Source organism: Aotus nancymaae, unplaced genomic scaffold, assembly GCF_030222135.1.
Source record: "Aotus nancymaae isolate 86718 unplaced genomic scaffold, 86718_ANA_hifiasm-v0.15.2.pri h1tg000041l, whole genome shotgun sequence".
Lineage (NCBI taxonomy): Eukaryota > Metazoa > Chordata > Mammalia > Primates > Aotidae > Aotus > Aotus nancymaae.
In genome coordinates, this window is record NW_026988455.1 from 36,551,804 (window position 1) to 36,575,739 (window position 23,936).

The window sequence follows — 23,936 nt, forward strand, 5'->3', positions numbered from 1 at the left end:
TGTTCTATGGACAGAAAATTTTACTTTAAGTATAGTAACACTTAAGTTTTGATTCTTTGCATATTGTAATATCAACCTTTGTTTGATGGAAGCTTCCTAGGCTGGTGCAGCCTAAGTGACCCTAAAGTCTTCCATGGTCAGCCTTCCAGTTACTCCTGCTGTTTCCCTTGTCCTGGGCCTGTAGGAGTCCAGCTGGTGGGCGCCCCAGTTCTTTTGGTATCTCGGTAACTTAATTGTCAGCCGCCATGGGGCTAGCTGCTATTCATGACTAGGAAAAAAAACCCCAAAACGATCTTCCTCAATAAAATGTGGGAGACTCTGCTTCTAAAATATAAAAAAGTAATAATTTGGAAGAAAAGCTTTTCTCTTAATGTGGCCTCTGCTCCTGCAAATGTTCACTTCTCTGATTATAATCAGTAGGTTTTCATAAGTTGTGACTTTATCTTTCTGTTCTTTGGTTGTAAGTGACAGAAATTCAATTTTGCTTAAGGAAAACAACAAACTAACTCCTCTGTTGATAATCCAGAAGATCCAGCTTCTGAGACTCTTGGACTAAAACTCTGAGTGTCCATTGGGGTTTGCCTTTTTGCTCCATCCCCTTGCCTCTGTTTCTCAGTGTTGGCCTCATTTTCAGGGACGCTTCTCTCTCCATGACTCCCCAGGACGGCTCTGGGCAGCTCCAGGTTCATGTGATCCTTAGATCTCAGTGTCTCAGAGGAACAGGGAGTTGCACAAAACCCCTATGGAGTCTTTCAGTAGCCTCTCTCAGGTCACATGTTATTCCTGAAACCATCACTGTGGCCAAAAGGATGGAGCAGTTTGGCTAGGCCTGGGTCATCCGCCACACCTAGAGCTCAGGTTAGAGGTAAGGAGAGCCCAGTGTCAGCCATTTGAAGTTAGAAGGATTCCTCCCCAAGAGAAGGGATGACAGACAAAAATGCATCTGTCTGTGACAATCTGAATTCATTTTTAAACTTCTATTTCCAGTATTCCAAGGACTTTGCTAGCATTTTATATGAACTATCTCATTTAATCTTTTTGATAATTATGTAGTAGGCATGATTATTCCCATCTTCAGATGCAGAAACCAAGGCTTTGAGGCTAAGTAACTCATCCAAAATTGTGTAATGAGAAGTGGCATAGCTGAGATTCAAACAGAAGTCTGTCTCATTTGAGCTAGAGGCCCTTCATGGCATCACTATCTCACCATCTTTTTTCCTGTAGGTTCAATAATTTCAAAATGTAAACATTTTTTTTGTGCTTGTATCACCTTCTCCTCTGTCTGTGATTTGACCCCTACTTTCTGAACATCTTTCCATTTTAGGATTATTAAATCATTGAATATCAGAACTGGAAGGCATCTTACAAACATCTACTTAGCCCCTCGTTTCCACAGAAGGAGGGGAGACCTTCTGTGGAACCTCCAGGGACGTCCTTTTTGTGGACTTCTGAGTGATTGAATGTGCCAGATCTGGAAACAAATCAACTCGTTTTCCTGATGCCCAGACTTGAGTAGCCATTCCATTGAATAACCTGAATCCCCTACATAGAAGGCCTTCAGTAAACACTGTTCTTTTATAATCAAACTAGCTTTTGGCTACAGGATTATTGAAATAATTAACATTATCCATCTTTCAGAAAAAGAAAACCGAAAACTTTTAAGAAACAGACCGCTTTGAAAAATATCTTTATGGACCGCAAAGTCAGTAACAGGGAAAATTCTAAAAGACACTTACTATATTTTACTGTTCTGTGAATTGTGTGACGATTAGGGCAAATTAATGACTTACCTTACCTCTGATAATGTACAAAGTTCATAGGGCCAAGTGCTATGGCTCACGCCTGTAGTCCCAGCGCTCCGGGAGGCCAAAGCAGGCAGATCACTTGAGCTCAGGAGATCAAGTCCAGCCTTGGACTTGCAACATAGTGAAACCCTGTCTCTACAAAAAATACACAAAAAATTAGCCAGGCTTGCCTGTAGTCCCAGCTTCTTGGAAGGCAGAGGTGGGAGGATCACTTGGCCCCCAGGGGTCAAGGCTGCAGTGAGCTGTGATTGCGCCCCTGCACTCCAGCCTGGGTAACAGAGTGAGACTCTGTCTCAAATAGATGAATGAATATGTGATTTTATGATGATTGCAGACACTATATAGCCAAGGAATGAAGTCAGCTATCTGTGGTCTGGAATAAGCTGTGTTGATGTGTAATAGCTCTTCAGTCTGTGAAGATGTTGCTGTTGGTTTTCTGGAGTTGGGGTGGTGCTGTCTTGTGTGTGTTGGGTGGTACTGGGGGAGGCTGAGTACTGTGATGCAGGAGCAAGAACCCATACCTGTGGCTACTCAGGCAGAAGACAGATCTCTCTCAGTGGGTAGAAAAATGACTCTAATGTTACTTCCCCAAGTAACCAGGTGCCTAACTACTTCCGGAAATTTTAAAATATTGATATAAATGGCAGCAATGGAGACGAGAAGCAGATGTCCAGTTCTGTCTTGTGAAGTATTTTTGTAAACTCCTCTTTCCCTCTTGCTAAGAGAAATTGGTCGTCTTATTGGTGGCCTTTTAGAATGAGAGTGAGAACAGAGTTGAGAATAATGGAGGAAAATCAGGGAGACAGATATAGACAAGACAGACATGAAATCTTCTACTCATGAGCCAGGTTTAGGGTCCACTGGCTGCTGGACGTCTCCTTCTGTCTCTCATTCAATCCAGCTCAGAAGGAGCTGTCAGCAAGAGACGTGCTTGAAGCTGGGAATAGTAAAGTCCCACTTTGGGTCTTACTAATGTGACGTCTCAAGCCCCAGGAAAAACCAGACACAGACAAACTATACAACCTAGACACTACACATCCTTAATTAGGCCTGCTGACCAGAGACTGTGGACAACATGCGGCTCATCTTTGCAGCTGTATAAGAAATAAGGAATCTTCAGCAGTTGCCTGATTCTACATTAGAGTAAATGACAGACAACAAAAGCATGATTCAAAACACACGTCAAAAACCAAGCCAAATGTGGGTGGGTGGCGAGGGCAGATTTCTTAGGGTTCTAGATCATGATAGACAAAGACAAGATTGCCTTTCCCCAAAGAATATGTGGTGTTTTTTTCCTTTTTTTTGAGATGGAGTCTTGCTCTGTTGCCCAGGCTGGAGTCCAGTGTGCGATCTCGGCTCACTGTAACCTCTGCCTCCTAGGTTCAAGCCATTCTCCTGCCTCAGCCTCCCGAATAGCTGGGATTACAGGTGACGGCCACCACACCCAGCTAATATTTTGTATTTTTAGTAGAGATGGGGTTTCGTCATGTTGGCCAGGCTGGTCTTTAACTCCTGACCTCAGGTGATCCACCTGCCTGAGCCTCCCTAAGTGCTGGGATTACAGGCACGAGCCACCACACCTGGCTGAATATGTCTTAAGTGTAATTTTCTATGACATAAATGCATGTATCAGGGTCCCTTAGAGGACCTGATGTCTGCTAGTCGTAGGAGCAGCAGGGTGTCTGAGTAAAAAGGTTTGACTCCTTTACTATAAGCAAAGGAGGTTTGCTTTGATCACTAACAAAATGTAATTGCAAGCCACTCTTCTTTTTTTTTGTTTACAGTTTATTACATAAATAATACATGAATTTGTTCACACTGTAAAGGAATCTAATGCAGACAAAGCTCAAGGCCTTTTTATTGCCTCATTCAAATATCAGTTCCTTTTCTAAATAGTAAGTGTTATCAATTTTTCTAAATACCAGTTCCTTTTTTTTGTATTTTTTAGTAGAGATGGGGTTTTGCCATGTTGGCCAGGCTGGTCTTTATTCCCTCATTCAAATACCAGTTCCTTTTCTAAATAATAAGTGTTATCAAGAGGTATAAATTTTTCAAGAATTTTCTCCTTGCTCTTTTTGGTATGTAATAGAAAGTTATAATTTTGTTTTGTAAATTTAAAAATATATATTTATTGTTCTTGCTGGGCATGGTGGCCTGCAATCCCAGCACTTTGGGAGGCCAAGGTGGGAGGATCACTTGAGTCCAGGAGTTCCAAGACCAACCTGGGCAACATGAGACCCTGTCTATACAAAAAATTTTTTAAAAAATTAGTGGTGTGTGCCTGCAGTCCCAGCTACTCAGGAGGCTGAGGTGGAAGGATCACTGGAGCCTGGGAGGTCAAGACCACAGTGAGCTGAGACCTTCCCACTGTACTCCAGCCTGGATGACAGAGTAATCCTGTCTCAAAAAAGAAAAGAAAAGAAAAAAATAGAGAGGGAGAGAGGAAGGGAGTGTATGTTTATATTTGTGTGTGTGCATTTCTTGCTTTTTCCCCACATAATAATGTAGCAGCAAATATGTATCTCATTTTAGTTTTTCATAGCATAAAGAAATAGGAAAGATGAAAGCCCCATTGCTCATTAAACTATTTTCTGAGAGAGGCTGAACGGCAAGCCACTCTTCTGTTGCCATATTCTCAGTGTGAAATCATTTCCTCTATCATACTGAGATCCTGCGTTCTACTTAGATAAGTTCCACACTCTCTGGGTTCCTCATTTTGCAAAAGAGAGATGTTAAGAGTATTCAGTGTTTCTTTCCAGATTGACTCATCTCTTTTGTCTTTTTTTTTTTTTTTTGAAATGGAGTCTCACTCTGTCGCCCAGGCTGGAGTGCGGTGACACAATCTCGGCTCACTGCAACCTCAGCCTTCCGAGTTCAAGCAATTCTCCTGCCTCAGCATCTGGAGGAGCTGGGATTATAGGCGCCTGCCACCACACCCAGCTAATTTTTGTATTTTTAGTAGAGATGGGGTTTCACCATATTGGTCAGGCTGGTCTTGAACTTCTGACCTCATGATCCACCTGCCTCGGCTTCCCAAAGTGTTGGGATTACAGGTGTGAACCACCACGCCCAACCCTCTCTCATCTTTTGTTTCAGGGGTAGAACCTCTCCTTTTCTTACGGCTTCTAGCAGCACTTACTACTTAACATGTGGTACACAGACCAGCAGCACAGCCATCACCTGGGAGCTTATAGAAATGCAGAATCTCAGGCCCCCACAATCAGAATCTGCATTTTAGCAAGAATCCATCCTGGGTGATTTGTGTTTAAGTTACAGATGTGTGGGTTAATATATCTTGTGACTCAAAATCACAAGATTATATATATCTTTGTTTTATGGGTGAGGAGGTAGAGCTGTACACTTACCTCTGATAGTAGAAGCTCTCTTAATTGATCTTCCCTTATCTAATGTACTGAACTAAATGACAGTCTCCATTCTACGCTGTAACACTTACTCACCAATAACCTTAGCTGAATGCTGACAGCCAGCTTAAAGCTCTCCAGAATGAACAGGTGTGTACATATGGATTAGCTACATTTAATGTTTGCCAAGTATCAGCTGTGTTTGCTCCAAACCTATTTAAATCAATTGTACATGCTAATATAATTACACAATCTTGAATAAACCAATGAAATAGGAATAAGATAGTTATTTCTAAGACTAATGCTTTGGAAAGACAAGAAAATGAAATGAAACATGCTCTCAAGAAAAATATGCTCTCAAATTAGTATAATACAGCTATAAAAAAACTAGCAGAAGGAGTCTGTTCAGATTTTTTTTACATATATCTAAGTTTTTATTCCACATTAAGGAAACAAATTAGAAATTGAAAAATATATTTCATCCATATGACTGCCACAAAGACATTGGAAAGCTCCTATAAACCCATGCTTTTAAATATTTTAAAAGAAAAACAATATTTTAAAAGCCCTTGGTCCTACATGAAAAGATTATAAATGGATGCATTATTTTATGTTTGAATTCAAATAAGATTGTTATTTTATTTTATAATAAAGCATTTCTTTTTAACAGTTTACCTCTTTAGCCAAATTTTTAATTAACCAATGTCCTAATCGTATCAGCTAATATGAAAATATACAGTAGAAGGATTCTCTGTATAGCTTTATTTCTAACGAGCCAAAGTAGAAGCAAGAATTTCATACCTTAATGGCCTCTGGCTTTTTTTGTTGTTTTTTTTTTTTGTCTGTTTGTTTCTTAGATAGGAATCTGAGGCTCAGAAAAATGAAATGTTTTATTTCCATCAGAATATGGTTCTCAAATTGGGGTCCCCAGACCAGCCACATGAGCATCACCTGAGAGCCTGTAGAAATAACAGCCCCAGGGCTGGGCATGGTGGCTCACGCCTGTAATCCCAGCACTTTGGGAGGCCAAGGCGGGTGGATCACAAGGTCAAGAGATCAAGACCATCCTGGCCAACATGGTGAAACTCCGTCTCTACTAAAAATACAAAAATTAGCTGGGCATGGTGGCGGGCACCTGTAATCAATCCCAGCTACTCGGGAGGCTGAGGCAGGAGAATTGAGCCCAGGAGGCAGAGGTTGCAGTGAGCCGAGATCATGCCACTGCACTCCAGCCCGGAGAAAGAGCAAGACTCTGTCAATCAGTCAATAACAGCCCCAGACCTACTGAATCAGAAATGCTAGAAGTGGGGCCTAGGTGTCTGTATTTTCAGAAACCTTGCAGGTGATTCTTGAGTTCAGCTAAAGTTTGAGGATCATTGACTTAGATCACATCCTAAAGAAAGCACCTAGAGAACCCATTTCTCCGCTGTACTATCTGATTCATTTATCCGATACTTTCTCCAAACCTGAGAGTTCTTTTAATCAGAAATTCTATAGCTGCCACAAAGAGGTTTGAAAGTTCTTTATTTAAACAATGGCTGCAACAAAAGAATCTTAGGGGAAAAAGGACTGTTTCTAACGGACATAAGATAGAAAGATAATCTCTAAAGTGTTCCTGAAAATTGATTATTCTAATTCATGGACAAATAAACTTACTGTTAATGGAATTGTAGCTGTTGAGTCTTGCTGCTGCTGGCTACCAAGTATTGAGGGCTGATCGTGCGAGAGAGCCTAGGCTAAATGTTTTATACAGTCTCATTTTATAAGTCGGTTATTATACTCATTTTCTAAAGGAAAGAACTGAAGCTTAGCATAATTAAGTAACTTGCCTAAAGGTACAGCAATTACGGAGTGTGGAGCTAGGATGTGAATCCTGGACTGCTGTATTCCAAAGCCTATTCTTTTAAGCACTACATTTTATTATCTGCTCATTTGGAGACGTTAGGGCTACTTATTTAAAAAACACACATATGCAAATATGAACCAAGGTTTTGGAACTTATATTTTTCCCCAGTGACTATCAAAGTTCAGTCATTGAGTAGAGAATAGAAACTGGAATCACTGATGTCGAAACTATGTCTAGACAATACATATTGAAAATTGTTTTATATCAATGTAGACTACTGTTCTCCACCCTACCTGCACATTAATCAGTGGACCTCCTTGAAAAATAGACTGACACCCAGTCCTCACCCTTAAGCCAATTAAATTTAAATCTCATGGGGTGGGCTGTGAATACTTTTTTTTTTTTTTTAATAGTTTCCTGGTTATTCTAAGGTATAGCCAGGATTGAGAATGTGTTGAGATGTGGACATATCGGTTTTGATAATTCAGGCCCAGAAATGGGTTTTAATGGATTTTGACGAGTTTTTCCACATAGCCTAAGTTATTGGGCAAGGATGCTGGTACCCTGTTATCAGGCAAGAATGCTAGCCATTCACTGAACAGTTGCAATGCCCCAGGAGTGTGGCATGACGTGGCTATACCCTCAAGTATCTGCCATATTTTATATTACCATTATGGAGTTAAAAGATACATTTTTCAGGAATCCTAAATATAAGATAAAATGCCCTTTTTAAGGCCAGGTGCTGGGGCTCACACCTGTAATCTCAGCACTTTGGTAGGCCAAGGGGGGGCGGATCACCTGATGTCAAGAGTTCAAGACCAGCCTGGACAACATGGTGAAACCCTGTCTCTACCAAAAAATACAAAAATTAGGTGGACATGGTGGCGTGTGCCTGTAGTCCTAGCTACTTGGGGAGGCTGAGGTGGGAGGATCACTTGAACCTGGGGGTGGAGGTTGTAGTGAGCTGAGATCGCACCACTGCACTCCAGCCTGGGTGACAGAGAGAACCTGTTTCAAAAAAAAAAAAAGAAAGAAAATGCCCTGTTTACCCATAACTGAGTTGGAAAAATGGTACAGCTTTGCTTGACAAAAAAAGGAAGGAAGGAGGGAGGGAGGGAAGGAAGGAAGGAAGGACGGACGGACTCGGGAAAATGCCTAGGTAAACTTCATTTTCCTGGAATAGGAAGTAGATGTTTTGTAAAATCTTGGCTCTTTCTTTTAAACCATCCTGCTGCTTTCTTTGTTTAAGAGAATCAAAATGTGGTTTCATTTATAAGCACACCAATCTAAACTAAAAGACAATTGATGGAAATATTTTATTTTTACTGGCTTCGAAAAATGAAATATTTGACTAGTTAATCGACACCGTTCACGTAGATGCTCACCATCCCTGATTTATATTTGTAGTCCTCCTACCTGTTCAACCAGCAGAATTAACCATGTGTCTTGCCTTATGTAGTAAAATTTCTGAAAAAGTGGAGTGTGACTTGGATTATATTTTAAGTTCATAAAACTCAACTGCTATTTCTCTCTAAAGCCGTGGTTCTTAACTGGGGTGATTTTGTCCCACAGGGGCCATGTTTAGTTGTTACAACTAGGGGAGGGAATTTGCTACTGGCATCTAGTGAGTAGCCAGATACGCTATCAACACCCTATAATGCACCAGACACGCCCACAGCAAAGAATTTTCCAGCCCCAAATGTCAGTAGTGCCAAGGCTGAGAAACCCTACTTTTTATCTGTTACGAATTTAGACTTTTTTCTGTATTTGGCTAGCTTAGAGCCCTTCTATATTTCACCCTTGTATAAAATGAAGTTACTACTCTTGTTCCACCAGAGTGAGCCCAGGTATTCTCTGCCTGGAGGACTGGGTCTGTAGAACATTTAAACTTGTATTTAAAGCATTTTAATGCCTCAGAGATGGTACTAATAGCAATGGAAGTTTGACAGTATAGTGGAGATTTGAGCTTCTGAAGACTTCAGGGGCCAAAAAGAGGAAAACTCTCATGTTGACCTGAAAGCATAAAGATTAAGGAGGCTTGGCTGCTTTTTCCTGGATTGTTTAGATGGTACAATGTATTTTCGATTGATTCAGGATAATTTTCATTCTCTAAGCTTAACACTTTCATAGATTTGTTTTATCACTCCTCTTTTTAATATCCTTCTTAATTGCAGTATAAAATAAAAATTAACATGAAAATAAAAGTTAACTAAATTATCTCACTATACTTATTTTTCCAAGCATCATGGCTCTCCCTACAACTAGGCTTGGTTGGTTGGAACTAAAATGAGGCTTTGGGAAATTATCTGATGAGTGTGCATGTGTGTATGTTAGAATGTATGTGCGTGTGCCCGTGTATGCATGTTACACCTCCGTGCTTGATGTCTGAAGTACCCACCTACAGGTTTATCTACTCAGCATCCCTCTTCTAGGAAATAACTGTCACCCACCAACTTTGTTATAACTGGTGTCGTGTTTGTGATTTGTGGTCTTTCCAATTCACCTCAACTGTTTTGCCCAGGGATAGGCACCCAACCCAAGTAGGAACACCCAGAGTTCTTTCTTCAGGGTGTTCACACTCCTGATCAAAAGGGAGTTGTGACTCCCTCTCAAGGTCTACACAGAGATGCTGCAGCCACGTGGTTCCCGCCACGTAGAGGATGCCAGTTGGCTGCAGGACAGCAGAATGCAGCCAGAAGAGGATGGAGAGGCAGGGTGTCCTGCACGTCCCTGGCAACCCCTGCCCTTCCCCCAGCGTGTCCTCAGCTCTTCTTGGCTTCTGTGGGAACAGTCCCCAGATCCTGCTGACTTGCTTTCTCTACTTTTAAATCAGTGATAGTTAAGTTTCTGCCACTTGTGACTGAGAGAGTCACAACAGCACACTGTCCTTACCTGAAGAGGAATTCCTCTAGCTCCTCAAACACAGCCATCTCCAAACTAAAGCAAAACTACAAACCCCAGAGTGTATCTGTTTTCAGGAGGGAGTTTCTGGTAATTAGCTTAGATTGCAACAAATGGTACACACAGACTGCTGGCTCTGCATGTGTGCTCCAAGATTGGTGTTTACCCTATTATATTCCAATTTAAGAATGTCATAAAGTTTACCAGTGATCCAATGGAAATGAGCAAGAACACATAGATGGGTGGTGAAAGGTGTGTGCCTTGATGGATAGGTTTTTCTTAGACTTCAAAAATAATTAATTACTTTCATTGGGTTGATAGCAAAGGGGGCACAACCACATTCCCCACTTAAGCTTGGTGATGGTCGGGTATTTTTAGCAAATGAATTGTCAGCAGAAAGGCTTCATTAGACCCATCAGGATATCTGCCCATGAAGAACGAATCCCAAACTGTACTGACAGTTTCCTTGAGCCAAAATGATGAAGCACCTCTGACAAGAGCCATATTGTGCTCCCCATGCAAGGAGCGTGAGGAACAAAAGAGACAGTTTGATCTTCATTTGGTCAGGTTAATATTGACACAGCTTAGAAAAAGCAGAAGTGTGTGCAATGCACACGTGCGGCAACTGCTCTGGAGACTCGCCTGGTGGTTTCCATAAATCAGAAAGGGGAACCCAGAGAGGAAGGAAGGTTTCCTGCTTTCTGGAAACAGGGCTCAAACTAGATGATTTATTTTTACAAAGGAAAATAAATAAAGTCATCAGTGTTCAGGCTTTTGGCTCAAAACAAGCCAACAGGGACTTTTTTTTTTTTACATCTGTACATAATTACCGAAATAATTTATTATTATTATTTTTATTTGGGAGCTAGAGTGTAGCCCAGGTTCTACTATTTCAAAAATAGAGCATGCCTAATGAGCAGGGTTTTCATTACATGTGTGTCTTGAATTATTCGTTCCCATATAGAAAACTTTGTAAACTTGCAGAAACAAAAGCGGCCCTTAGAGGAAACAGCAGTCTAGCCCTTTCCTCACCAAGCACTTAAGTCCATACAGTGGAGAAAAGTTTTTCTGATTATGAGTCTGTCCTTAAAGAAAACGTAAATTAGACTGTTAGTTAATGAGGTGATGACTTACTTGTCTTTAATTGGTCGTGTAACTCCCCTATCCAAGTCTCCTATCTATTATTAACTACTTCTAAGAGTGCCTGGGACCACTCTTATTCCAGGCCCAACTCTCTGTTCATCTAACAGTGTTTTGTTTTGTTTTCTGATACAGAGTCTCACTCTGTCACCCAGGCTGGAGTGCAGTGGCATGATCTCAGCTCACTGCAACCTCTGCCTCCCAGGTTCAAGCGATTCTCCTGCCTCAGCCTCCTGAGTAGGTGGGATTACAAGTGTGAGCCACCACGCCTGCCTAACTTTTGTATTTTTAGTAGAGTTGGGGTTTCACTATGTTAGCCAGGCTAGTTTTGAACTCCTGACCTCAGATGATCTGCCCAGCTTGGCCTTCCAAAATGCTGGGATTACAGGCAAGAGCCACTGCGCCCAGCCAACAACGGTGCTTCTTTATGGAAGAAAGGATGAGATGGGAAAAAATGGGAAAGAATTTTAATTCCCTTATTTGAGATTTGCCTGGAATCAGCCCACTTCATTTCAAGAAGTTCTTTTTGTATGTGTCTGTGTGACAGTCTTGCTCTGTCACACAGGTTGGAGTGCAGTGGTGGTGTCTCAGCTCACTGCAGCCTGCACTCCCAGGCTCAAGGGATTCTCCCACCCCAGTTTTCCAAATAGCTGGAACCACAGGCGTGCACCACCATGCCTAGCTAATTTTTTGTATTTTTAGTAGAGATGGGTCTCACTATGTTGCCCAAGCTGGTCTCGAACTTCTGAGCTCCAGCGATCTGCCCACCTCAGCCTCACAGTGCTGGGATTATAGGCATGAACCACCACGCCCAACCTGATTTCAAGAAGTTCTTAACCTGTGCTTTCAGATGAATTATCTCCCAAACACTCTCTCTCTCCTTTCATTAAAGGTATGCATATAGGAGGTAATATTTGTCCCACAACAAGAAAGCAGTGATTTTCAATTTTCAATAAACATGTTATCTCCCCCTCTATTCTTGAATTCTTCAACTCAAATGAGGGCCTTACAAGAGCTTTTGCTTGAAGGAATCTTGGTTTTGTTTTGTTTTTCCATACTTATGACATGCTTAACTGAAATCAAAGCATTTGCATTTGCAGATGGGTGAGATTATGATGATTGCCTTAGATAGCTGTACCTTAACAAGAGGACTTCGCTGTTGCAGTCTCCTGTTAAGAAACCCGCTAAGTTGGGGGGGGAAAAAGCCCATTTAGCCTCTCTACTCCCCTCTGGCAATTCTAATTTCTAGTTTCTCTGAGTTTTTGAACATAGCTTATATTGAGAGCATTTTGGGTAATACGATTTGTACGTGCTGAATGGTAAAGCGGGCTTCTTCCATTGCTTGTGTGTTTAAGCTACCAGAGCAAGACAGTCTACATGAGGATGCTTCTGGATAGCCAGTGATTTTGCCACATCTCCTGTTTTCCCATGCATTTCCTGTGTACACTTGCGTGCCCAACTTTTCAAAAGTACATATTACTGAAGGAATATCACAACAGTCTTCTTTATAGAAGTTTTGGGGGTTTTCAATTTTAGGCTCTATAGTTAACAGTTGCCCTACAATTCCATTTTATAAAACAGATGGAAAACTGGAAATTTCTCACAAAACATGATCAGGTTGGATCTTCAAAAGATGTAAGAAGCACATTATTTTTAGCACTTGTTAAAATCAAGGATGTTGCCTGCTTACGTATAGTGACGAGAGAACCAACATGAAATTGAAGTAAATGGAGTTTTTTATTAAAAACTGAATTAATAATATATTTGATGAGGAGGGATCTTCTCATTTAAGCATAACACAGGCAAAAACACGGGCTCTGAAGTCAAACTCACCTGGGTTTGAGTCCCATTTGTCACACATGCGTGCTGTATGGCATCAGTTACTTAAACTTCCAGAGCCTCCATTTTCTCAATGCAAAGCAGAGACAATGTTCCCTCTCACATGGGCATCTTAAAGTGTGGATAAGATGATACAAAGTACTTAACAGAGCACTTAATGCAGAGGCAATACTTAATTATGTCAGGCAAAATACTATTGACTTCAGTGAATATTATTTTGGCATTTTTATGTGCTGCATATTCATGTACATATCGTAGTTTTAATTTTCACAAAATATTTTCACAAAATGGCTCCCTATTTAGCTATAAAGAATGATGATATCATGGACACAGGGATGGGAGCACTATGCACTGGGGTCTGTTGGGGAGAAATAGGGGAGGGACAGCGGGGGTGGGGAGTTGGGGAGAGATAGCATGAGGAGAAATGCCACATATAGGTGAAGGGGAGGAAGGCAGCAAATCACACTGCCACGTATGCACCTATGCAACAATCTTGCATGTTCTTCACATGTACCCCAAAACCTAAAATGGAATAAAAAAAAAGAATGATGATATGTACTGTCTGACTTGCTTTTCAAAATATAATGTCTAATATAGTTTTAATAGACCCAGTGAATTTTTACTACTATGATATCTTGGCTGCCTCATAAAAACAAGAACAATAGAGTGTAGGCCAAGTGTAGTGGCTCAAGCCTGTAATTCTAGCACTCTGGGAGCCCGAGGCGGGAGAATCACTTGAGGTCAGGAGTTCAAGACCAACCTGACCAACATGGTGAAACACTGTCTTTACTAAAAATACAAAAAAAAAAAAAATAGCAGGGTGTGGTGGCATATGCCTGTAATCCCAGCTACTCAGGAGACCAAGGCACAAGAATCATTTGAACCTGGGAGGCAGTGTTTGCAGTGAGCTGAGATCACACTGCTGCACTCCAGCCTGGGCAATGAAGAGAGATTCTGTCTAAAAAATTAAAAAGAACAATAGAATGTAAATAAATGCCATCTGGGAAAAACATGGAAAATGTCTTTGCTTACCAATTAAAGAGTGTACGAAAAACAGAAGAAATAAAATATCTTAATGTATGCATTTTGTGTTCTCATAAATCATTTTTCTGTCGAAATTATCAGACTATTATTGCTGAATGTTTTAAATAACATAATGGAATTTTGGTAGCATAAATCATAATGCTTTCAAGTTAGAACATTTGTGTACATACCTCAGCATTTTTTTATATCTTGATTTTAAAAAATAGCCCTCATTCTAGAAATAAATCCATGCAGAGTGTAAATGTCAAACTGTACTCTTAAATTTCAGTAACTCAGCAGTCCAGGCTGGCCGCTGTGCTTGCAGAGTGGTTAGGAATCATCACACTGTGGAAGACTCGCTGTTCTCAGAAATACAGCTGTGCACCCTGATGTTTTAATCTTGGTAATTATTTTTATCTACAAGCATTTTACCTACAAGTGACACCTATTCACTTGATTTTTCCATTTCCTGCCAAAAAAAAAAAAAAAAAAAAAACCCAGCTATAACAAATCTGGGAATTGCTTGTCCCTGATACTAGAAAATAATTTATTCTTAATAAAAGTCTTACTCAATATATTTTATCTGTAATTTGTTAGGAAGACGACACTATAATATGTATAGTCCAGAATGCTTGACCTGTGTGGGAAGTATTAGCACCAGGAGTAAAATTCACTGAAGCTCATATGGCCTTTGGAGGTGGAACAGTGCCGATGATGAAAAAGACTATTCATTGTGATTTAGCTGATGGCAAAATCACTATACATTTTCTTAATGCTTTAAAAGCTATTGTTTGTATAGTGGCAAACAGAAGCACATTCACTGAGTCTTAACTTGGAACTAAGGATAGAAAATTTGATAATGAGATAAACACTTATCAGTAGGTATTATACCTTACATCATTTTTAAATGACTTTGCTTCATATTTCACTTTGTGCAACTTCCTCCATCATCTCACACCTAAGAATTTTACATGTAGATCACTTAAATGACTTAAAGATGTGTGTGATTATTATTTGAAAGTTCACATATATTATAGAGAACATAAGGCAAAAATTGTAATAAACAGTCCCCACAGACAGAATCTTGCAAAAGTACTTTGTGAGTCAAATTCATCCCATAAATCCTGAGAATGACCTAAAAAAAAATCAGGAAAGGATAGAAACTTAATGTTTAACATGTACTATATGTCAGCCACTTGAACAGTCTTTTATATATATTCTTAATTCTCACAACAGTCCTATGGGGTGAGGGTTTACAGATGAGGAAACTGAGGCTCATGGAAATGAAGTAACTGACTTGAGTCACCCAACTAGTGAGTGGCAGAGCAAGGGTTAACCTCATGTTTGGCTGACTCGTAAGTCTTTACTGCCTTGGCTTGAGCTCCCTAAAATAATGGAGAGAAACAATAAGGTTTCAGAAGAGCAATTTGGTTAAATTATGATAACTTTAATATCAGTGAATCTTAATGTCCATTTTATATTAGAATTCAATACATATTATTTGAATGCATCAGAAATGACATTCTCTTTTTATATGATTATAAAAATTATCTTCCACTTAACGCTGTATCATGTTTTCTTGTGTCATTAAATGTTCTTTGATAGCATAACTTTTAATAGCAGTTTAATAGTCCTTTGTGTGACTCTTCTATGATTTACTTAACCATTGCACTATTGTTGAACATTTAGATTGTTTATAAGTTGTAGTTATCAAAGTAATAATGCAGTGAACAGCTTTGTCCACAAATCTTTGTGTACATATATGATTATTTCGTTAGGGTATATTTCTAGGCTGAGTATGATGGCTCATGCCTGTAATCCCAGCACTTTGGGAGGCCAAGGTGGGAGGATCATTTGAGGCCAGGAGTTCAAGACCAGCCTGGGCAACATAGTGAGACCCTGTCTCTACAAAAAATAAAAAAATTAGCTGGGCGTGGTGGTGCATACCTGTATTCCCAACCACCTGGGAGGCTGAGGTGGGAGGACTGCTTGAGCCTATATATAGGCTCAAGAGAACATTTTTTTTTATATATATCTTTTTTTTCCTTTTAGAGATGAGGTCTCACCAGGCTGGTCTCAAACTTCTAAGTTCAAGCAGTTCTTCTGCCTTGGCCTCCCAAAGGGCTGAGATTACAGACATGAGCCACCATACTCGGCTTAATAAAAAAAAGAACATATTTCTAAAAAATGTTTAATAGTGCCCATTTGGAAATATTTACTAATAAGAAGACAATTCTTGTTATTAAAGGATTTCTTTCATTATTGAGTTTAGATTTATTTATTATCCATTTGGATTCCAGTTGTGCTTGTCTTTTATGTTCTGTAACAGTCTTGCCATTGGTATGTCTCCTTTTTTCATTGATTTGTATTAACTCTTATTCTTGAGGACATTAAACCTTTCCCCTCCTCACTAAAAAAAAAAAAGGAAATAATAATAATACCATTGGACAACTTTTAGTGGGCTTTAAGCAGGAGAGTGTCATTATCCAATTTATATTTTTAAAAGCTACCTCTTGGGGAAGGAGTGGAAAAAAATAAAATAAAATCTGCCTCTTGATGCTATGTGAAGACTCCATTACTGGGAGACTAGCTGCGATGCTGCTCCTAACATTCAGACAAGAGATGATGGTGGCTGTGGCTAGGACAGCAATGGAGACAAAGAGAGACTAGAGAAGTGTTTAGACTACAGATATATTTTAAAGGAATGTTAATAGGATTTGCTGGCGAATTACATGAGAGATGAGGAAAAAAGCAATCAAGAATAATTCCTAGATGTTGGATTTGAGTAACTGGGTAGATGGTAGTGCCATTTAATAAGACAGATGCAACTGAGGTGGTGATGGGCATATTTTACTTGAGATGCTTATTAAGCAGGTACATGCAGATCTCATGTGCTTATAGGTTCTGTCATCAGTGGCAGACAAATGGTTTTAAAGCCATGTGGCTGGATAAGATCTTCAAGGAGAACGTGTAAAGAAAGAAGAGAAAGGGGACAGGAAACAAGGTTGGGCATGAAGATTTGGAGGCTTAATAAGGAAGAGCAACCAGCAAAGGTGACTGAAGGGCAGTCGATGAGTCGGGAGAAAAACAAGGTGTGTGGGGTCAGGAAGGTGAAGGAATTAAGTGTTTCAAAACAGAGGGAGGGTCAACCTCATGGAATACTGCAGAGAATCGAGTAGGGTGAGAAATGGAATGTGATTTTTGGATTTGGCAGCCTTGGAGTAATTGGTACTTTTGAGAAAAGAATTTCAGTGGAATGATGGAGCCAGATACCCTGCAGGGGGGTTGAGAAGACAGTGGAAGGTGAGCATGTGTGAGTGATGTAAGAAGAGGGTCTCTGTCTCTCGGAATATCCACTCAAATGTTTACAAGACATTATTTACATCACTTTTATTTCATCCAATGCACTGAAGCTATGCAGACAGCATAAAGACTGCCTTTTTCTGAGCAATGGAAAATGTAAAATAGGATATTGCGTGAACGAAATTTTTCACTGCATTTGCACTTTGAGCTGTGAATGGAGTAATCTGTGGGATGCCATCATTATCACTATCTTGGTTTTGATATTAGTTCAGGTAGAGCTGTGTTATTTCTGTTTCCCTGCCCTGGGTCATCATGATCATCAACTTCTTTTAGGGTTTCTGGCACCTACACCTTAGCTTTTTGGCCAGGAAATAAAAGCTTTTCCTCTCCACATTTCCAGGCTTTCCCACTCATTCCCAAACTAGGAATTACTCAGGCAAGAAGACTCCTGACCTCTAAAAATGTTTAGTCATGGCTAGGCATGGTGGTTCACTCCTGTAATGCCAGCACTTTGGGAGGCTGAGGCGGGTGGATCGTGAGGTCAGGAGATCAAGACCATCCTGGCTAACACAGTGAGACACTGTCTCTACTAAAAATACAAAAAAAAAAAAAATTAGTTGGGCGTGGTGGCATGCACCTGTAGTCCTAGCTACTCAGTAGACTCAGGCAGAAGAATCGCTTGAACCCGGGAGGTGGAGGTTGCAGTGAGCCGAGATCGCACCACTGCACTCCAGCCTGGGTGACAGAGCAAGACTTCATCTCAAAAAAAAAAAAAATGTTTAGTCATTGACTCTTTGGAACCATGAGTGACAAAGGGTTGTGACAGGGAGCACCTGCCATTCTTCCTAACTGTTGGCATTAGTCTTAGATTTTGCCAGCCAATTCCCAGTTGCAATGATTCATAAAGTGACTTCCTAAATTCCATGCAGCAATTATAGGCTAGGGTCACAAATGCAGAAGGTGTGTGTGGTTGGGGTGGGGTGATAAATTCAGAGGGAAGTGCTTTTATTCTCTAAATCCCTAACAAATTGAGTAGGAGATGTATGTGTATGCATGTATATAATTGTAATTTAAGTGGGGGGAGCATTTTGGAGACATTCGAGCAGATTAACAAATAGTATTTGTATACATGTAACTAAAACAGTAATTTATCAGGTAGAAGGCAGATGGGGAGAATAAAATGCCAACCTGTATGTACAGTTGGGTTGTGTTGATGATGAAGTGCTGTTTATTCAGGGCCAGTCTAGCTTGTCGGCAACATAAGAGCCACCGCAGCACATGACTTCCTGCGTAGCTAGAAGACAATAATAAATTATCTCCTATGCAAACAGCACCGGCATAAAAGCAGAGCAAACACACTCTGCCTCCTGGAATCCCGAAGATTCTCACTCATTCCCTCGTTTAATTCTGTTTTAAACATGAAACTCTTGACGTTATCCTAAGACCAGTAAGATCGAATCTGGCCTGGACAATTCTGTTAGGGTAGGTAGCTGATGAGACTCTGTTTTAGGGTTAATGTAAAATGTATTTTGTTTCTCTAACTTGCCTAGGTGATTCAAATAGTTTTTTGATTTATCAGCGTTTCATTTGGTCCTGTGGAATTTGGGGTCACCCAGAGGAAAACTGAGCTAGAAAACTTGAGGGACAAGATGAAAATACAGTCTCTGCAGCCAGCCATAAAAAGAAATGAGATCATGTCCTTTGCAGGGACATGGATGAAGCTGGAAGCCATCATCCTGAGCAAACTAACACAGGAACAGAAAACCAAACACCTCATGTTCTCACTGATAAGTGGGAGTTGAACAATGCGAACACATGGACACAGGGAGGGGAGCATCACACACCAGGGCCTGCTGGAGGGCAGGAGGGTGAGGGGGAGGGAACCTAGATGATGGGTCAATAGGTGCAGCAAACCACCACGGCACACATAAACCTATGTAACAAACCTGCACGTTCTGCACGTGTATCCCAGACCTTAAAATAACATTTAAAAATTAAAATAAATTAAAAACAAACATATCTATACTATCTGAAAAAAAAGAAAAAGAACATATAGTCTATCCAGTGCCCAACCTGCTAAATGAGAACCTATAGCAAATCAGCCCAGAAATGCACACCCTAAGGGGACTTTTATGATGAGGTTGCCTTAGGAACAAAAAGCTGGCAGCGTGAGTCAGTACAAGTCCTGTGACAGTGCTCAGAGGGTCCAAAGGACTGGTTCATAGGAAAATATATGGACTAACAAATGCCTCTGTGGAGCAGTGCTTTTCAGATTTCAACATGCTCTCCAATTCCTAGGATTGTTGGAAAATGCAGGTCCTGCTTCAGTAAGTCTGGGGTGTTGCCTGAGACTCTGCATGTCCAACAAGATGCCTGGTGCTGCCAGTGCTGCTGGACTTGAGTCCAGCAAGGTCCTGGAGCCATCAGACTTAACACAGAAGAATTCAAACAGTTTGGAGATCAGCTGGCATTTTTGAATAGGAAACTTTCCACAAGTGTGGCTTTGAACAGTGATCATCCTACTGATTTCCTAATCTTGTGCTCAGATACAAATAAAACCTTCCCCCTCTTGTTTCAGTGACCCAGCCAGATGTAGTGAGAATTTGTTATATGTACAAATCCCTTAGAAATGTGTGTCTTCCTTTGAGGGTTTATAAATGTATTTGGAGGCCTTTATATACATAATGAAAAAATATTTGGAAAGGAAAACTGTAAGACTTATTGTGCTGAAGCCTTCAGTTACTGGAAATAAGATGCAGTTAGTTGTAGCCTGTTTTTGTTTTTTTTTCAGGGCTATATCTTTTACAATTTATAATGGCAACAAGTTTAGCACTGAGGTTCTTGATTCATCCTCAATGATGGTTTGAAATAATTTTATCTCTTGAACACACTTGAAAACTGTGTGAGTTTTGATTATAAAAAAAACTCCTTCTAAATATTTGATGTCTACTTCTATGTGGGTAGATTAATTTTTTTCTGTGTTTTCTTTTTTCTTCTTTTTTTGAGACGAAGTCTCCCTCTGTCTCTCAGGCTGGGGTGCAATCGCGCCATCTCAGCTCACTGCAGCCTCCGCCTCCCGGATTCAAGTAGTTCTGCCTTAGCCTCCTGAGTAGCTGGGATTACAGGCACCCACCACCATGCTCAGCTAATTTTTATGTTTTTAGTAGAGGCAGGGTTTCACCAGGTTGGCCAGACTGGTCTCAAACTCCTGACCTCAGGTGATCCACCTACCTCAGCCTCCCAAAGTACTTCAATTACAGGTGTGAGCCATCGCGCCTGGCCAAAATAGTTTTTTTAAAAATCTACTTAAAGATTGTTATTATGCCAGTTGGAAAATAAATTTTAAAAAAAGCATGAAAGCTGACAGTACACACTTTGGAATACACACTTCCAAAAGCATATGTTGTAAAGGCATATGATGCATTTGATCATAAATGTCATTACAGTAGATCCTTGGTGTTCATTGGCATGAGAATAGATCCTGAGACCTTTGCAGATTCGCATGTGCAATTCCTTGCAACGTAAAAAGGGAAAGTAGTCTGGTAAGATGCCAGATGAGAGTGGCTGCCTCACGGTAGACAGCAAAGCCTCCTCGAAATATAGAAGCCAGTGATTGGCGGGGCCTGCCTGCTTGCCTAGCTAGGGTCTTTTGTGCCCTCTTTAGAGCCTCACAGACCTTGAGATTCAACTCAGCAGAATTACAGAGCATGGGTATGATGGATATTTGAAGTGACTGGTAAATAGTCTAAGCTACAGATACCCAGTCCACAAGTTTCAAAGAACTACCACATAGACATGAATGTGGGCATGGGGAAATCTGCAACTCTCTGCACTGCACTTTACTGTCCACATCTTCACAGTGGCTGGCTTAGGAGATGTGTGTGGCACTTCCACTTTCTGTGGTACACATTTCTGTGTTGTTTTACTATCTTACCAGTGGAAGGCATAATTCTGATTGCGATTATAGAAAAAATCAGTAGAATTCTTTAAATCCCTTGAGTGCACATCATGGTGTTTTTTATTGAGTGACACAATAGACGGTCAGCTGATGAATGATGTAGTGTGATCGTATATGTGCTAGGATAGATATGTAGGTGGACTATGGTAGAAGATTATGGATTATGTAGCACAGGTTGATTTTGTGTACCTGTCTCTCTGGTCGTCTAACAAACCTTTCTTGAACAACTAGTATATGCCAGGCATTATGTTAGGGGCTAGCATATGTTCTTCACTGTACTTTTTTAAGCAAGAGAGATACCCATGCAGACAAAGTGGCTCTCACTGTAATTAAGAAAATTAAAAGATGGACCAGGTGTGGTGGCTTAGGTCTGTAAGCCCAGTACTTGAGAGGACAAAGCTAGCAGATCACTTGACCCCAGGAGTTCAAGACCAGCCTGGGCCAAATGGCAAAACCTCATGCCTACAAAAAATACAAAAAATTAGCTGGGCATGGTGATGCACACCTGTAGTCCCAGCTACTTGGGAGGCTGAGGTGGGAGGATTGCTTCAGCCCAGGAGGCACAGGTTGCAGTGAGCCAAGATCACGCCATAGCACTCTAGCCTGGGCGACAGATGAGACCCTGTCTCAAAAATACATACATACATACATATAAAAAGTAAATAAAACTTGAAGTGGCCAGAACATTTTTTGCAAATGATGTGAGCCACACCTGGGGATTCTGAGATACTGGGATCCCTTTCTGTAGTTATTCATTTCTCCACAGCTGCCACATACAACAAGCAAATCTGACACCACAGCTCTTTAAAAAATCTCTCAGAATTCTATAATGGAATAAAAGTCACCCAGTAAACTCAGCTATGTTCATTCTTAGGAATTTCTGCTTGGAGTTAATAATAATCATTAGAAAAAAATTACAGGAAGGAATAGTAACTTCCTCCTATTTTTCTTTTCCTTCTTTTTTTTTTCTTTGAGATGGAGTTTTGCTCTTGCTGCTGGAGTACAATGGTATGATCTCAGCTCACCACAACCTCCACCTCCCAGGTTCAAGCGATTCTCCTCCCTCAGCCTCCCGAGTAGCTGGGATTATAGGCATGCACACCACGCCTGGCTAATTTTGTATTTTTAGCAGAGACGGGGTTTCTCCATGTTGGTCAGGCAGGTCTTGAACTCCTGACGTCAGGTGACATGTCCACCTTGGCCTCCCAAAGTGCTGGGATTAAAGGCGTGAGCCACCACGCCAGGAGGCTTCCTCCTATTTCTCTTGCGATTTTTCTTCCTCCTATTTTCTTGTGATTTTTCTTGCTATTGTAACGATAGCAGATATTCCTACAGATCCTAAAAGCAGTAAGAGGAAAAATAGGATTTGTAAATTAAGTATCTGAATAAATATTTTAGAAAAAAAATGTTTGATATTTGTTCTTTGTCTAAACTATTCTTAATAATGGCAAAAACTCCTTTCTTACATAGTTTGGGAAAATAAACAAGCAAAGTGTATTTTAAGTCATAGCATGAAAGTTTCCACTCTTTCTCAAAGCAAACTATTTCACCTGCCTTAAATAATAAATACGTGTCCTAAGTACATCATAAGACTGGACAAATTTGTGGCACAACTCCCCACAACTGGGCAGTTTGACATAAATATCAAATTTTTTGTTTTTGTTTCAGAATTGTCTGTTTCACAGCAATATTACCAGTGACTTGAAAGCATTTACAGACAAGTTTGGTTTTGATGTCCTCATCCTGTTCGCCAGCTATCTGTCAGAGGAGCAGCAGCCGAGACGACAGATTGCTGTGTACTCAGAAAACCTAGAGCTGTGCAGTCAGGTAAGCCCCTCCCCTGACCCCAGGCATGTTACCCTGCGCCCTAACCTGCTGGCTCTCAGAACACACAGTGCAAGACAGAAGAGATCGGTGGCTTGCAATCAAGTAGCCCAAGAGATAGAGTCCTAGAGGTTTGCGTTTTAGGAAATATTGGGGGTATTTTGTACATTTGGCCTTTTAAGAAAGCCCCAAAAGCATCTCTTTTTCTTGACTGAATCCATAGTGCAAAACGTTAGATCTTTCTCACCCCAAAAGGAGCAAGTCTTCCCTGGGGTGCTATTTTCTTCTAGGATTGCTCCCTGATCATAACTAACAAGGTTTAGCCTTTAGCCTTTAACCAAAAGTCCCCATTTGGTGCCCGGTGTTTAAGACCTGGTGAGCTGATGCTTTAAAGTTAGTTTATCTCTAGGTACCAGAACTCTGACTAGGTAATCAATTACCCTCCAGGTCAATAGCGGAGTCTTTTAACCCAAGGCCTAGGAAATTAAAAAGAATTAGATAAAATTAATCAAAATAGGCCATTGGATATACCAAGCCAGGTGTACTTAATAACTAATATAAAAACATACATGATTCATTATAATCGGAGCCACATGGGCACAGGATGCTTCATGACTCATTTTTCCTCACTAATGGATTCAGTGCCTCATGTATCCATGGGGAGCTAGAGGCACAGTCTCTGCCCCTTTCTTTTCTACATCTTCCTTTCTGTCCCCCAAGAGCTCCGTCGTAGCTCTCCTAACACATGGCTGTGGGTGCTCTCGGGCTCTCTTAAATCGAACGTGAAAGAGCATCTCCTCCTCTGACCGGCATCACCGGCCTGTGCCTTTTTCAACGCTTTCCTCTGCATTTGGTTTCAAAGCTAAATTTCATCCTCGGTCACTGGCTTCCCAGGGATGGGATTTAGGCCTCCGAAGCCTCCGATATGGCAGTTT

At 40.7% G+C, this 23,936-nt stretch overlaps 1 protein-coding gene across 9 annotated transcripts in view; it reads left to right on the top strand.

Annotated features, from left to right (window-relative positions):
* The window catches only part of PRUNE2 (prune homolog 2 with BCH domain), a 292,750-nt gene that overhangs the window by 173,444 nt on the left and 95,370 nt on the right, over nt 1-23,936 (top strand). For all 9 annotated transcript variants that reach the window (XM_012474548.2, XM_012474544.3, XM_064361635.1 and 6 more), the window contains exon 7: nt 22,846-23,004. In XM_012474548.2, coding sequence (XP_012329971.2) covers nt 22,846-23,004 — 159 coding nt within the window. The remainder of the gene's footprint in view (nt 1-22,845; nt 23,005-23,936) is intronic.